This window comes from Anser cygnoides, chromosome 2 (genome assembly GCF_040182565.1).
Source record: "Anser cygnoides isolate HZ-2024a breed goose chromosome 2, Taihu_goose_T2T_genome, whole genome shotgun sequence".
In the NCBI taxonomy this organism is placed as follows: domain Eukaryota; kingdom Metazoa; phylum Chordata; class Aves; order Anseriformes; family Anatidae; genus Anser; species Anser cygnoides.
In genome coordinates this window covers 26,906,144-26,919,825 of record NC_089874.1, presented here as the reverse complement: position 1 = coordinate 26,919,825, position 13,682 = coordinate 26,906,144, and the positions used below count along the sequence as shown (strand labels likewise).

General features: G+C 36.3%; 1 protein-coding gene across 4 annotated transcripts in view; it reads left to right on the top strand.

The window, feature by feature from the left end:
- The window catches only part of SLC25A13 (solute carrier family 25 member 13), a 99,860-nt gene that overhangs the window by 58,770 nt on the left and 27,408 nt on the right, over positions 1 to 13,682 (top strand). For all 4 annotated transcript variants that reach the window (XM_066991743.1, XM_066991742.1, XM_048075438.2 and 1 more), the window contains 6 exons: positions 354 to 447; positions 623 to 707; positions 2,915 to 2,999; positions 3,465 to 3,623; positions 9,778 to 9,830; positions 10,765 to 10,845. In XM_066991743.1, coding sequence (XP_066847844.1) covers positions 354 to 447; positions 623 to 707; positions 2,915 to 2,999; positions 3,465 to 3,623; positions 9,778 to 9,830; positions 10,765 to 10,845 — 557 coding nt within the window. The remainder of the gene's footprint in view (positions 1 to 353; positions 448 to 622; positions 708 to 2,914; positions 3,000 to 3,464; positions 3,624 to 9,777; positions 9,831 to 10,764; positions 10,846 to 13,682) is intronic.

Here is a 13,682-nt window from a genome sequence, read left to right as displayed (position 1 = left end):
GAAAAGTTCCACATCTCTTGACTCCTGATTTTTTTTGCCTTTTTTTTTTTCCCTCTGACCCACAACTGATTGATACCGTATGTCAAATATCCTAAATCCTGCTGATAGCGCTAAGCTTTAAGACCAGAGAGTAGTATTTGTTTGCATGATGGATATACCATTTCAAACATACATTTATGTAGCGGCAGGAACGCTTTAGTGGTGGGTCACTTTTATTTCTCTCTCCCCCTTCCCCTCCACGCCAGCATCTTCTGCTTAACACTAAAATATAAAGTAACTCTGAGGTGCTTTGGATTACTTGTATCTGGTTTGATTAGTTTTTCTTTCTCTTCTGTATTTCTGTTCTGTTGCAGAGGAGTTTGTTCTGGCAGCTCAGAAATTTGGTCAGGTTACACCCATGGAAGTTGACATCTTGTTTCAGTTAGCAGATTTATATGAGCCGCGGGGGTAAGTGAAGAATTATCTATCCTTCCCTTTTTTCTTTCCTCCTCTCTCATACTCTGAAGGAGAGGGAGGTGGTGGTGGGAAGCAGAAGGGTATAATGTAGTGGTCAAGTGCAGGTAACTCCTTGTGATCTAAAACCTATCTGTAAGCAATCACTAAGCTGAATTAATTTCCTCAGGCGCATGACATTAGCTGACATAGAAAGAATTGCTCCTCTGGAGGAAGGGACGTTGCCCTACAACCTGGCTGAGGCCCAGAGGCAGGTAAGAACAGCAAGATGCTGTTATGTATTGTGTTCTGTATCCAGTGTCGGATAAATAGATATCCTACCTCTCTATGTAGTCATAAAGCTGAGTTGCTTTTCTCTTGTGTTTTGTAATATCTATGAGGAATATCTTCTTGTTAGAATTTATTTTTAACCTGCATCTTGTCATCTCCATCTCTTCTCTGTGCCCCTTTCTCTTGGGTTGCATTTTGACAGGTTAAATGTAATTTACTTTGGAAAGATAAAACAAGATGTATGGGTGTTATCCAGCCATTTAGTAAATATTAGGTGTATACCTAATTAAGTTGTTTATGTTTCATGATTCTGTTGCTCTCTGTTCTTTTTAATGAGGAAAGACTTCCTGCTCTAAGTATGGATGGTAAATTCAGCATCTAGCCTATTAAATGGCAGCCCTTGTTCTGAAAATGCACGCATGTTCAAGGCGTCAGAGTATTCTCTGCTTTGCTTTATACTCTGCTGAATATAAAAATAGGAGAAATTATGTTTGGTCTACCATCACAATTTCCCTATAAGCAATAATATTCTCTGTTTGTACAAAAACTAAAGGATATTGGTTTTCTCTTGATGGTATAACAGAAGATGAACTTCTGTTGTGTTAGAGGAAAAAAGAAGTCAAACTTAATGATTTGAATGTCAAACTTACTGTTTTTTTAGTTTTTATGTTACTGTAGCATATATTATATTTTTCATGATACAAGTTACTATACAAATAGATTTAAAACTAAGCCTCTGTTTCTGTTTTTCTCTTTCTGTCTATTTTAAGGCAATCTTAACTTTGTGTCTTGTGAGACTGACTTTTTTTTGTTTTGTTTTGTTTTCCTACTCTGGGTCTGTGCAGAGACGCCAGTTTGACCACAATGATTTGATGCAGGCTACATTTTTAGGGCTACCAGGCCATAAGCCAAGCCTGTGTGTGTATGTGTGTACACATGCGTCTCTTTCGCTTCTCTTTCTTTTTCTCCTCCCTCCCCTACACTTGAACACCACCACCACAACTCCAAGACAGTATCTAGGATGGTGGTTTTCTGTTTGTTTGAGCAGTGACTAAATGTTGACTCTGCTGGGGTGAATTCAAATGAGTAGGCTCCCAAAAGCTGGCCGTCTATTCCTAGAAGATTCCTAAAGGAGTTAAAAGCTTGGACTGAATATCAAGTAACATAAGTTACAATAGGTGGCAGTAAAATGTAGCCAAAAATGCAGTTATGAAAGGAGCAACATCTTCAATTTTTGCTTTGGGGCCACTGTCCTTGCCAATATAATTTATGCCATTTTAAGACACTAGGACATAAGAACCTGCTTAAAATCTCACTATTTCTCCGTATCTGCCTCTACCTTTTCATTTTCCCATCCAGTTCCTTTTTAATGTCATCTGCTTGATGCTCAAACTGAAATGATTTTCAGCTACACTGATACCTTCATCTTGTTTTTTTCCCAACTCCAGATAGATTGGAGTATTAGCTTAAACCTAAACTTATTTTCAGAAAAAAATAATAACATATAAAATCTATATATATTTTAGAAAAAAATCTGTATATATAATCTATTTTTCAGAAAAAAAAATCTATATGAAGATCTAAGGACCCTGTGTAATTTTTGTTATACTGATATGTTTTCTGATAAATTTTTACTGATATATGTATTTTCTCTCATTGGATAGCAATTTTAAATCTGGAGCAGTTCTAAAATTATTTTTCATTCAGTTAAATCTAATACTCATGGAGTGTGAGAAAACTGAAATTGTAGGGGTATTTTATGAAACCTTATTGTCCTTGAGCAAATGTATATGAATAATGCTTGCATACATGCAAGTTTGACAGTCTGAGAGGTAGTAGGCACACCTATTTTTGGACACAATTCCAAGCTGGAGTTGCTTTTAGCTGTAGAAAATTAATAACCTAAGGTGTAATATGTGTGCCCTTTTATATACGTATTTGGATCGTTGATTTTAGAGTTGTATAATTTCTTGTAGCATCAGTATTTCTTGTATTTTCCCAAACTGAAGAGGCTGTACTATATGATGCTTAGAAATGCATTGAAAAGAAATAATAATTAAAAACAAAATCTCCAATGTATTCTGGGATTTTCTCCAGGTATACTGTCTGATCATGAGATGTTCCCTCATGAAATACAATTGTCTGATTATTTTTCTTGTCCTCTCTTTTATTTTAAATCCTGTCTGAACAGAAAGCTCCAGGTGATGTGTCTCGACCTGTTCTCATCCAGATTGCAGAATCAGCGTACAGGTTTGCCCTTGGTTCAGTAGCTGGAGGTTAGTCATGGCTGAGCAAAATAGTATTCATCTTCACTGTTTTGTTTTGTTTTGTTTTTTTTCTTCTGCACTTCTTCCCCTTCTGCCTTTCGTTTGAGTGTGGAAGGCTTCCCCATCTTTCCCTTGAATCCATATCTAAGGACTGGGATGACTATAAGATGGAAGGGGAAGAGGTGATCTGGTCTACAAGAATTTATGGAATTTTTGAAAAATCGTTGGGAGTTTGCGGGTGATGTTTCTACTTAATTTGTCACCAAACCAGTTTCAGAAGAATCAGATTAATGATGAAGTAGGGTCAATAAATGCTTTTGGTTAAAATTGTGGGTGGTAGTTTTATATATCCAGAACATAATAAGGAGAAAAAAGATAAAACCAAATGTAAAGAGAGAGAGAAATGTGGAAGATGACAGTTGCAGTCAAACACCACAAATCATTATTTTCTTACAGCTTGATTTTTATTTGCAGCTGTTGGAGCCACGGCAGTCTACCCAATTGATTTGGTAAAAACTCGTATGCAAAACCAGCGCTCTACAGGCTCTTTTGTGGGAGAACTTATGTATAAAAACAGCTTTGATTGCTTCAAGAAAGTGCTACGTTATGAAGGTTTCTTTGGGCTTTATAGAGGTAAGTTTGAAAGGTGGCATATACTAATGGTAAGATACAATGAAGAGTTCAGGGGAACAATGTTTTTTTAAGACCATTTTGTAAAGACTTCAATTTTGTCTGGCTTGTACTTTTGCTTCATTTAAAATCTCATATTGATTTGCATTCCTATTCTAGCTGAACTGTTTGTGAACTTATTGATAATTAAAACATTTTAATGAGAATGTCTTTGTGGGACCTTTCTGTCCTTGCTTTCCTCATCTGCAATAGGGTAGCAGTAGCAATTTCCTGTAGCAAAACTATACTATTAGTCAAGTTTTCATTTACTTAGCAATCCTTAGTACCAAGAATGTTTTGTCCTGTTTAGTAAGAAGTTAGACAAATCATCCTTTCTGTTTTTGTTTTGTTTTGTTCTGTTCTGTTCTGTTCTGTTGGTTTTTTTCAGTGTTCTTTCTCATCTGTTTTCTTACTATTAAAAGCGTACAACTGTATTGAAAATATGGCACCTTGTTATTAACCAGATCTCCTTTTGTGATATCTCTTGTGACAAATCAAATCCCTTTGAACCAGTTCCATGTGCTTCACTGATCACTGGGAATTGTCATCTTTATCAAGTTTTATGTATACCTCTTCTGAGCTTGTCAGTGTTGAGTCAGCCAGAGAGATTAGCTAGGATCAACCCACTTAGCTTAATATACGTAACCATTACTCCCAAGTTATGAAATTAGTTGTTCCAAGCTCCCTTTATAGTCAATGGAGAAAGCTCCAAAAGCTCATCTGCTCCGTCCAGGAACTAAATCATCCTCACTTTGGGCATCTTAGATAAGTGCCTGCAGTCAAGTGATGGATTTTTTATTTTGTCCTTGTCACCATTATAGTATCAATGATGTAAGTTCAGGTAAGTCAGAAGTAGTTATAAAGAATCATAAACTACTGGGTTCTGTGCATTTGTCTGTCGTTCTTCTCTGTCAAAGAAATAAAGCAAATTATATTTCTAGTATCTGCATTATTGAGATATCTTCCCCCCATCTGCCATGTTTATTGGGGTGGATTTGAAATTTGCATTATTTATTTTTAGCGATCTTGCTTAGGAACTTTTTTAATTTTTGAAAATGAGAATATTGTAATGGCTGAACTGAATTTCTAAAAACAGTTGAGTCAGGAAAGAGGAATGGAAGATTTCAGTAGAACAAATTATGGTCTGGCGAAGCTGTATGCACCTGAAAGGGGAAAACAAACAAACAAAACGGAAAAAAAAACAAAACACGCTAACAGTTGCATAAGACAAAGTGTGAAACAACTCTAAAAGTAAGTGATACATGGGCACTCTGTAATATGTGATCTGAATTGCTGCAAGTTGGCTAAATAGCTCCTCCACAAAATACAGACTTCGTAATTCTTTCAGCACAATTGGAGATGGGAAGACTCTGTTATCGATTGTGACTGAGACCGTTTTTCGAGTAGGCCTAGTAATTTAATAAAGGGTATTGACATGGTTTCCATTTTGTAAGGGTTTATAGCAATCGGGATCCTAAAAAGTCTCAGTTATTGGCTAAAGAACAAAATATATTCCCTGCAAATGTATGCTTGCTTTTTCCATGATCCTGAAAGAATAAATACGCAGAACTCCACAACCATCCACTCCTGTCTTATGTAAATTCTGAAGTAGGGTGATTTTTCACCGAGGAAAAAAAAACTCAGAAATGTCAAAAATGTGGATTCTTAATTCAATTTGTTTGTTGTGGTTTCGGAGTGATCCTTCATTGCCAAATTCAGGGAACTATTGAAGCCTTCATTAGTATAGCTTGGTTTTCCGTTCTCCATCCCCTTTGCTACTTTTCAGTCTTCCTAGGCATACAGAATAGTAAAATCCCAGACAGTTTGGTGGTGCTGGTCTTCTAAACCCAAGACAATAATCTCATTTCTGGATTATATAGGAAAAATTGTGCAATGGCAAAGAACACCATCATTTCAGAGGCAAATTGAGACCTGCACTTGTACAGATTCTCTACTTAAAAGGCAGCCTGATTTAACTTCTCTCTTTAAAAAGAGTCAAATGGTGAAAGCTTCTTAAGAATGTGGAGCTTTCTCTGTACATTTCCATACATTTAGAGTCTTGCCTAATTTCTAAGTAGATCATGTTGGGGAAAGCTGAACAACCAAGTGCAGAACAAAGGTTTCCAGTTAAGCTTGAGAGAGGACAGAAAAATTTGCAAGGAACGTTTTATACATCAGTATATTTACACAGTGTAGCGCGGTAAAGTTATAGCAAGAATCATCTAATTCTAATCTTAATTACCACACTAGCTAAGACAAACTGAACTACATCACCTATTGCTTCTCGTCAGTAACTGCTATTCTTTCTTATACTGTGGTGCATTCAGAGTTAAGCAAATTTTTTTTCTTCCACTGGAGAAGGGAGCAGTAATTGGTAGTTTTCTCCTACTTAGCTGAATAGTGATGCAAAACCTTTAAAAAAAAAAAAAAGAACAACAAAAAAAACTTGTAGAAACATTTGGAGCAGTGGTCTGTTTGTCATACCACACTGCAAGATAGCCAGCAGGAATTACAAACCCTACTCTGAACCCAGCCATTTCAGAGGATATTTTTAATACAAGGCACATAGTTACATCCAGTGAAGTGAACTGATTTTTTTTTTAAATCATTATTTTATTCCAAACTTGAAAAGGGCAAAACCACCATGTTCTAAACCACCATCTCAGATAAGGATAAATTACACCATCTTGTGGATGTACAGAGAGCACTAAATTCTGTTTAATGCAAATTTGGTTTTAAGGATAATCGACGTTTCTACTGAGAAGATGCTTTGATTTTAACAACAAATGTGATATCAACCGCTTTAGAATCGTTAACTTTCTGATATCCATTATTTGAATGCTGGGTTGTTAGATTAATTTTTGTTAAGACTGTGCATCTGAGATAAAATTTTCATGTCTCTTTCTCTGCGTGGCTTAAAAGAAAACTCATCTCAAGTACCTATAATTTACTGTTGTGGCTACATTTATACCTGAAATATGTATTTAGAAACTCACAGGTATTTATGTATATGCAAATATAAGAAGATTTTGGAAGCTGTGTTCTGTCAACATCTCTTCCAACTGATGAGGTCACCTATATTTCTTAATATTATTTTAATCATGTGTCCACCTAATGAGTCACAGAATGCTTCACAGTCTTAAGCAGTGAGATTAAGAGATTATTTCATCTATACCTGATGGAATTTTTATGGGAAATAAAAATACCAGAGATAAAATGCAGCTCATTAAAATGTTCAGTAGCGGTTTTCATTTCAGATAATGCCATTTCACCAAGAGGATGAGAAAGACAGGAAATGCTGTGGAAGACTGTTATCTGTGATCATTAACTGTTAAGGAACCTGTTAGTTTTATTTCTTAAGATGGTGCTTCTAGCACTACAGTGACCCCAGATGCCTTCTGTTCTTAGATTTTAACATTCATTCATTCATTTATTCATGATCCAACTTCATTATTCTTGATGGACTCCCATGCAAATGATACAAGACCATGGCAGGAGCTTTCCTCTAGAATATGCAACGAAGTAGCATTTTTGTAAAGTGGAAGTACAAGCCTACTCCTACCCTAAAGTTTTGTCACAGCACAAAATCTTCATGAAATAAATACCCTGTTTGCAATCTGATCGAGCTGTGCTTAAATGGCAAATGGAAATTAATTGCCCAATTTCTCATATGAATCCTGTAATAGAAAAATGTTGCAGTATTCCGTTCCCACCTTAACATCATATGTCCAAATGGTTTCAAATATTTAACCTACACCGAGCAACAGCTCCTTCACTCAGTAGGTTTTTCTAATATGATGGGAAAACATTGTTCATTACACTATGTGAAGCTGGAGTTTCACTGTTAAAAGTCTGAAAAATGCTTTGACCAAATAAGACTTGCTCAATACCATCACCACAACTGGGCTGGATGAGCTCTTGCGTGTATATTGTTCGGCTATATTTAGGCTGCTTTCAGAGAGTAACTCTGAATGCAGCTTTCAGTAATCTCTCTCACGTAAAGAGCTACGAAAGAGCATTGGATATATAAAAATGGGTTGTATAATGTGTTTGCTGTATTCTATACTAGCAGGCTCCCTATGTGCAAAATGTTATTCTGGAACGTTACAAGAGCATACATTTTTTTAAGACAATTCTAAGCCTGTCCTACATCTGTGCCTGTGACATATTGCTGATCTGCTAATGCTCAGTGATATTGAAAAATGCTCAGCATGTCAGGATAACCCCAACAGAAAAATAGCATTTTCATGCGTGTCCCTAGATATGCTATCTTTTTTCTCAAACTTAGCATCTCTATTCTGCTCAGAACTCTTTCAACAGTGTTTCAGGGCTCCCATCAAAAGGATAAATAATAAAGAGAATTGAGTTTTGATAATCATAACATATAGAATGCACAGGTACCACTTGGAAGTAGCTTTATTACATAGGTATGAGAGCAAATGAAGAGTTCCTCTACCTCTCTTAGCAGCTGGAGACAGTGTCTTTTTAATCACTGAAGATACAAGTTCATTAGCAAAAATGTCTGTACAAAGGCACATATGTCCCATAGATGTAAATTTAGATTAATATTGTAGCAGATACAAAGAGAATTTGGTCTTTATGAGATTAAAGCTGTAAAAATTGTATTCAGTGTATATCCTTGCTTTTATTTGTAGTGCTACAGAAAGTATAGTACTCAGTTATACAATTGTGACGGTTTTAATGTTTTTTCATTGAGGTCTGAATTCAAGTCAACTATGCAACTAAAATTAATTCCGAAATTCAAATTTTGAAATTTTACTTAGCAAAATCTCTTCTCTGAGCAACTGTACATGAACTTAGTATTACTGCACTCTTTTGTTCGAGTATCCCGTCATGTGATCATATTTCAACATAGTTTTCTTAGGTAACTGTTAGGTGTGTATGTGTATCAGCTGTATGTGCAATTAATTACTCTTTTTGACACTTTAAAAACAAAAATACTAATACAAAGGCAAAATTTTAAAGGCGATAGTTTATAAGTATGGCTGGCTTTTTGGCTACCACAACCCAAATGGTGCTATTCTCTGCCATCTTTTTCTTATTAAGAAAACTAACCAGTAAAGTGGATAGATGGCAGCAGAATGGAAGAATACGCTAGTCCAGTGCACGTTCATTTTTCTTTGTTATTCTGATCTTTAGCTTTTTGGGAAAATGCTTTTCAGCAAGTGAGCTCTTAGAGGTGGAACCTTAATTGTTGTCTTTTTTTCTCCAAAAAGAAAACCCTGGAGAACTGCAAATGTCAGACTTTGTAGACAGTACCCAGAGGTGCTGCCTGAGCTGCTAAAACAAAGGGGGCTGCACCAGCAGCCTATTCTAGCCTGTGTGATTTGAATGGTGCCTTAATTTCATTATCCTTGTGAACGCTTACAACACCATTCTAGCCCCAGGCTTATTTGGTAAGCTCTGCATGTTTTTAGGTTGTGTCGCCCAAACGAGATACAGTCTATTCACTTCAGGCAAGTGAAACCAGTAGTCAGATTCCCACTTCCAGTTTATACTGCATCACTTCTAACAAAATAAAACAGGAAATTCCATACCCGGGAAGAAAGTAGCATAATTTAAGAACTGGTGAGTTAACTGGGTAAAATGCTCAAGAATGCAGTCATACATGCTTGAATGTTTGCATTATTTTGATTCTTTTCCCCTTGGATCCTACCATCTAATGCCACTGTTTTTGCCAGAAAAAGGTAATGCATACATGAGTTTTAAAATAAATACATCTTGTATCTTAAAAATTCATTAGAAGGTCTTCAGACGTTTTTGTGTGAAGATGCAGAAAATAAATGTTAGTGTAACACAAGTACTGAAACAGAGTTGGCAAAATCTGTATTGGTGTTTAAGTGTAAAGCGAGCTAATATCACAGATTTAAAAAAGCTAAAGTAACTGTGGTGTATGTAGGAAGTTAATCTGACTTGAAGTGGTAGCACAAAGTTTGTTCTCAAAATGGAATGTTTAAGTACTCTCATTAAATCTAATAACACAAAATCGCTGTAAAAATTGCCCGTTTCTAGGTGGTGATCTCTACATACATTTGTTGATTTGTTTAGTTAATACCAAGTTACTTGATGCATTGAATTCTCCTTTTCCACATTGCAGGTCTGTTACCACAGCTATTAGGAGTAGCACCAGAGAAGGCCATAAAACTTACCGTAAGTTTGCAAATGGATTATTTTCACGTTTCTCCACATTTTAAAGTCTGTCTAATTACAATTAGCATGTTAAGGATTTTTATTCTTAATGTGTCAGCTACATGGTACACTGCATTCCATCATTTTTGCTTGATAGAAACTTAATTACAAATGCACAAACCAACTATTTATATCTTGCTTGCGAACATTACAGGTGGCACACAAGTCGCATACTTACACGTATATTTTAAGAATTAAAAAAGAATTAAAAAAGAAAACTTACTGTTTGGATTTGCTCCAAAATATAACAAGCTTATTCAATTTCTTCATCTTATCATCCTATTTGTAAATAGTTCAGGCCTGAGCAAAAATTTAGTAACTATTTATTGGGTTTTGTGGGCTTTAGTTTTTGCTTCTTTATGTAGTTTGATGTTTAATTTTTGCACTACTGGAGATTATTTGAACATGTAGTGAAATGATGGTAAAAATTGCATTATATCCCAATCTCAATGACTGGTTATTCATAAAAATTTGTAGAATGCATTTTAAAAACAGAAAGGTACTTAATGTTGTTAATGGAATTACTATTGCATTAAAACTTATTAAACATTCTGATATTAATTTGGATTTATGCTTAAATTTCCAAATGTAGTGAACGTTTCTAAAATCTTAAATGAGTTTATTATTAATTTTTAGATAGTGATTATATTATTTAATTACTGACTTTCCTTTTTTTTTTTTTTTTTTTCCAGTCATTCATTACTGAATGCTGAAAATCTTTGTTGGAAAGAAAATCATAGCTAACTTTGCAATATGTCATTTGGTTTATCTAATATCTGTTAGCTTGGTAGCTTCATGGTTGTATTTGCATTTTCAGTTGCACAAAATTTGCAGCTCATGAGTGTTTTCTCCAACCTTTTAATTTATCAACTTTCATAAATGTTTGTTTTTTAAGGTTAATGATTTTGTGAGAGATAAGTTTATGAGTAAAGATGGCTCTGTCCCGCTGGCTGCAGAAATTCTTGCTGGTGGCTGTGTAAGTATCTTTAATTTCCTTCATATGAGATACATGAAAGTACAGCGTGTAAGATTAACTATGTGGACTAAGGCTTCTGTTTAACCACAGATCCGGTTCAAGAGCAGACTCTGCTAGAGCATCTCAGTTCTTTCCTAGATAGGCCAGCCGCTCTTGATGAAAGGGTAAATGTTTCTGTGCATCGTGCCTTTTAACTGCGCTGTATAATTCTCACAGCTTAGAGTTTGTTTCCTTAATAAAGAATGTGTCTTTATGAATGCTGGCTGTAGCTTATGGCCTAAAGAGGATTCATGCTAACCTTTCCAGAAGTTAATAATCAGTTACTACTTTGTGGCACCCACTCTGCCACGTCACTTCTTTCTTGATGTGTTATTGTGCCCACTAATTTTCACTTTTTGCAGTGATACTGGCTTTTTGAAATGGCAAAAACTACTCATGCTTCTTTTGAGTTCGTAGCAGACGTAGGCTGTGTAATGTTAACTCAGTGCATAATGCATTCCTGAATGTAGGCTGTGTTTAAAACCCACTACGTTTTTAAGATTGTTTTCCTTGCACGGAGTAGTATCTTAATGAACAACTGGTATATTACTGGGTAAATGATAATACTTCACATTTTGGTCTAGTTCTGTCTGTTCACATTACAGCTTACTTTATCTGGTGTATTGATTTTGTTCTAGCAAATGCAAATACTTGGAGTAAAATGAATAGTTGTTCAAAGACCAGTGCACTTTGCAGATAAAGAACACTGTTTATTTAAACTGGCTTTGATCACTGGGGCAGAGCAATGTTGGTATATTTTCAATCTATCTTTGTTTCTGTTGTTATGAGACAGATGAGGTCACATTTTCAAGCAGCTTCTACCTGTGTTGAAAACGTAGATTGAGCAGCAACTTAAAAACAACTGCTTGTGTCTTAACCTCAGTAGGTGCAGACATCTGTTCCGTGTGTGCTTGCGGAGAGCATGCTGCGGTTATCTAAGCCTCAGGGTGCAGTGGCTTGATTACGTTGCAGGCTGAGAAGCCCCGGCTTTCTGTAATTCTCAGGAGATGGGGCAGGATTTGGCTGCTGTCTCACTGCTCCCTCTGTTTGATCACTGACCTGTTGTAGACTGCCAGGTAGGATCCCTTGTTCTGTAACTTTAGGAGCATTCAGGGGAGAAAAAGAAGGAGGGGGGGGGTGAAGAAGAATGTGGGTCTCTAAAGCCCTAAATAAAACGCATGCTGTAAATGAAGGAAAAATGCAATAAAGTACTTGCAGAGGAAAAAGTATTTGCCCCTTACACTAATAAAACATCTTATGAACATAGCAGCCATAGAAACTCAGCAAAATTTTCATTTAAAATGCCATTTGATCTAGAGTTTTTGTTTTTACTGACTGCTGAGAATTTTTTTAATGCGGTAGAAAAAGCGCTCTTTACAGAGACCTGTCATTCATGAGTACTGCAGCAAGCTTTTTGCCAGTAGTTCATTGTAAACTGGGGATCTGCTTGAAGAGATAGGTGGCTTGAGATGTATTTGAAACATTCTGTAAGCGTTGGCTTGTCATATTTGGTATTTGAAATACACGTTAAGCATGGGATGCTGCATAAGGTTCTAGCAGTAGACGTGCGGTGGCAGGATGCCCCGGGTTTCCTTTTAACAGGAGTGCCCTGCTTAAGGGCATAGTCTGGTGCCAGGCAGATAGGTTGCGACTTGTCTCTTCTGCAGGTGGTCTCTGTGGTTTTATTTTATTTATTTGTAATTTTAAACTGAATTCAGACTAGCAACAGAGACTGTCATTACAAGTGCTGCCTAGTGTTTTGGGGAAAGGAGATGAATTTTTCTCTCGTGGTGTAAATATATACATAAAATGTGAGATGCCAAAGGCAGGCCTTTTCCTCAAGCTTTCAGTATTGGACTGGCCTAACTTTTTGTCCCAGTTTAAGTTAGCGTGAAGCTTGTGATTTCGATGGAAACAGTGAGGACACTGTTGAATGCTTTTGAAAATTTTCAGCCTTGGATTTTAGCTCATTTCAAAATGTAGTAATCGCTTATGTGGGAGGCAAGAAGACAGAAGAGAGCATGATGTGTTGGAGTCTAAAAAGGGGCAGCCAACTAGGATGACTTTTTTAAAAAGAAACCTGCCCTATCACCTTTCCAGTCTCCACATCCAGTTCTCAGCTGTGATTGTGTTACAAACACAGATGTTAAATTTTCCTTTTTCTGTGCTTATATTTCCCCGGAGTGCACTCATCGCTTAAGCAAGGGTTTTGCGGGGGGATTCATGCTAGGTTTTAAAGGTTTAAATTCCAGTCCTGTAAGTACGTTATAGCATTGTTACTTAAGAAAAGGAGGACCAAGCAGATACTTGGATGGTTTTGGCTGTTTAGTAACATAAAGGGCTTTGAAGGGGTCAGTATCACCTGAGTAGCTCCACTCTGCTGGTCGCCCAACCATTGCCAGTGGTTGACTTTTAAGTCCCTAAGGAGCGCTCTTTGCATCATAATTACCGAGAATTAGTACACATGGCTGACTTTTGCACTTGCAACTAAAGCTGATTGTTTCATTGAACAAGTCTTTTTCTGTTTTGTAAACTGTTTTCTCTCCTGAAAAAAAAAAAAGAAGAAGAAAAGAAGAAAATAGAAAGATCCTTTACTCCCTGACCTCGTGGCACTTAGTTCAGTTAACAGCCTGTTTCATAGCTTTTTATTATGTGAAGATGAAAGTGATAGGTTGAGGCTTTAATTTTTTTTTTTTTGAGACCCTCAAGAATACAATTAAAAGTACAGCCTGGATATTTTTATACAGAATCTTAAGGAGGGTTGTTATGTTAATCACTGGCTCAAAATCTCCATCTCC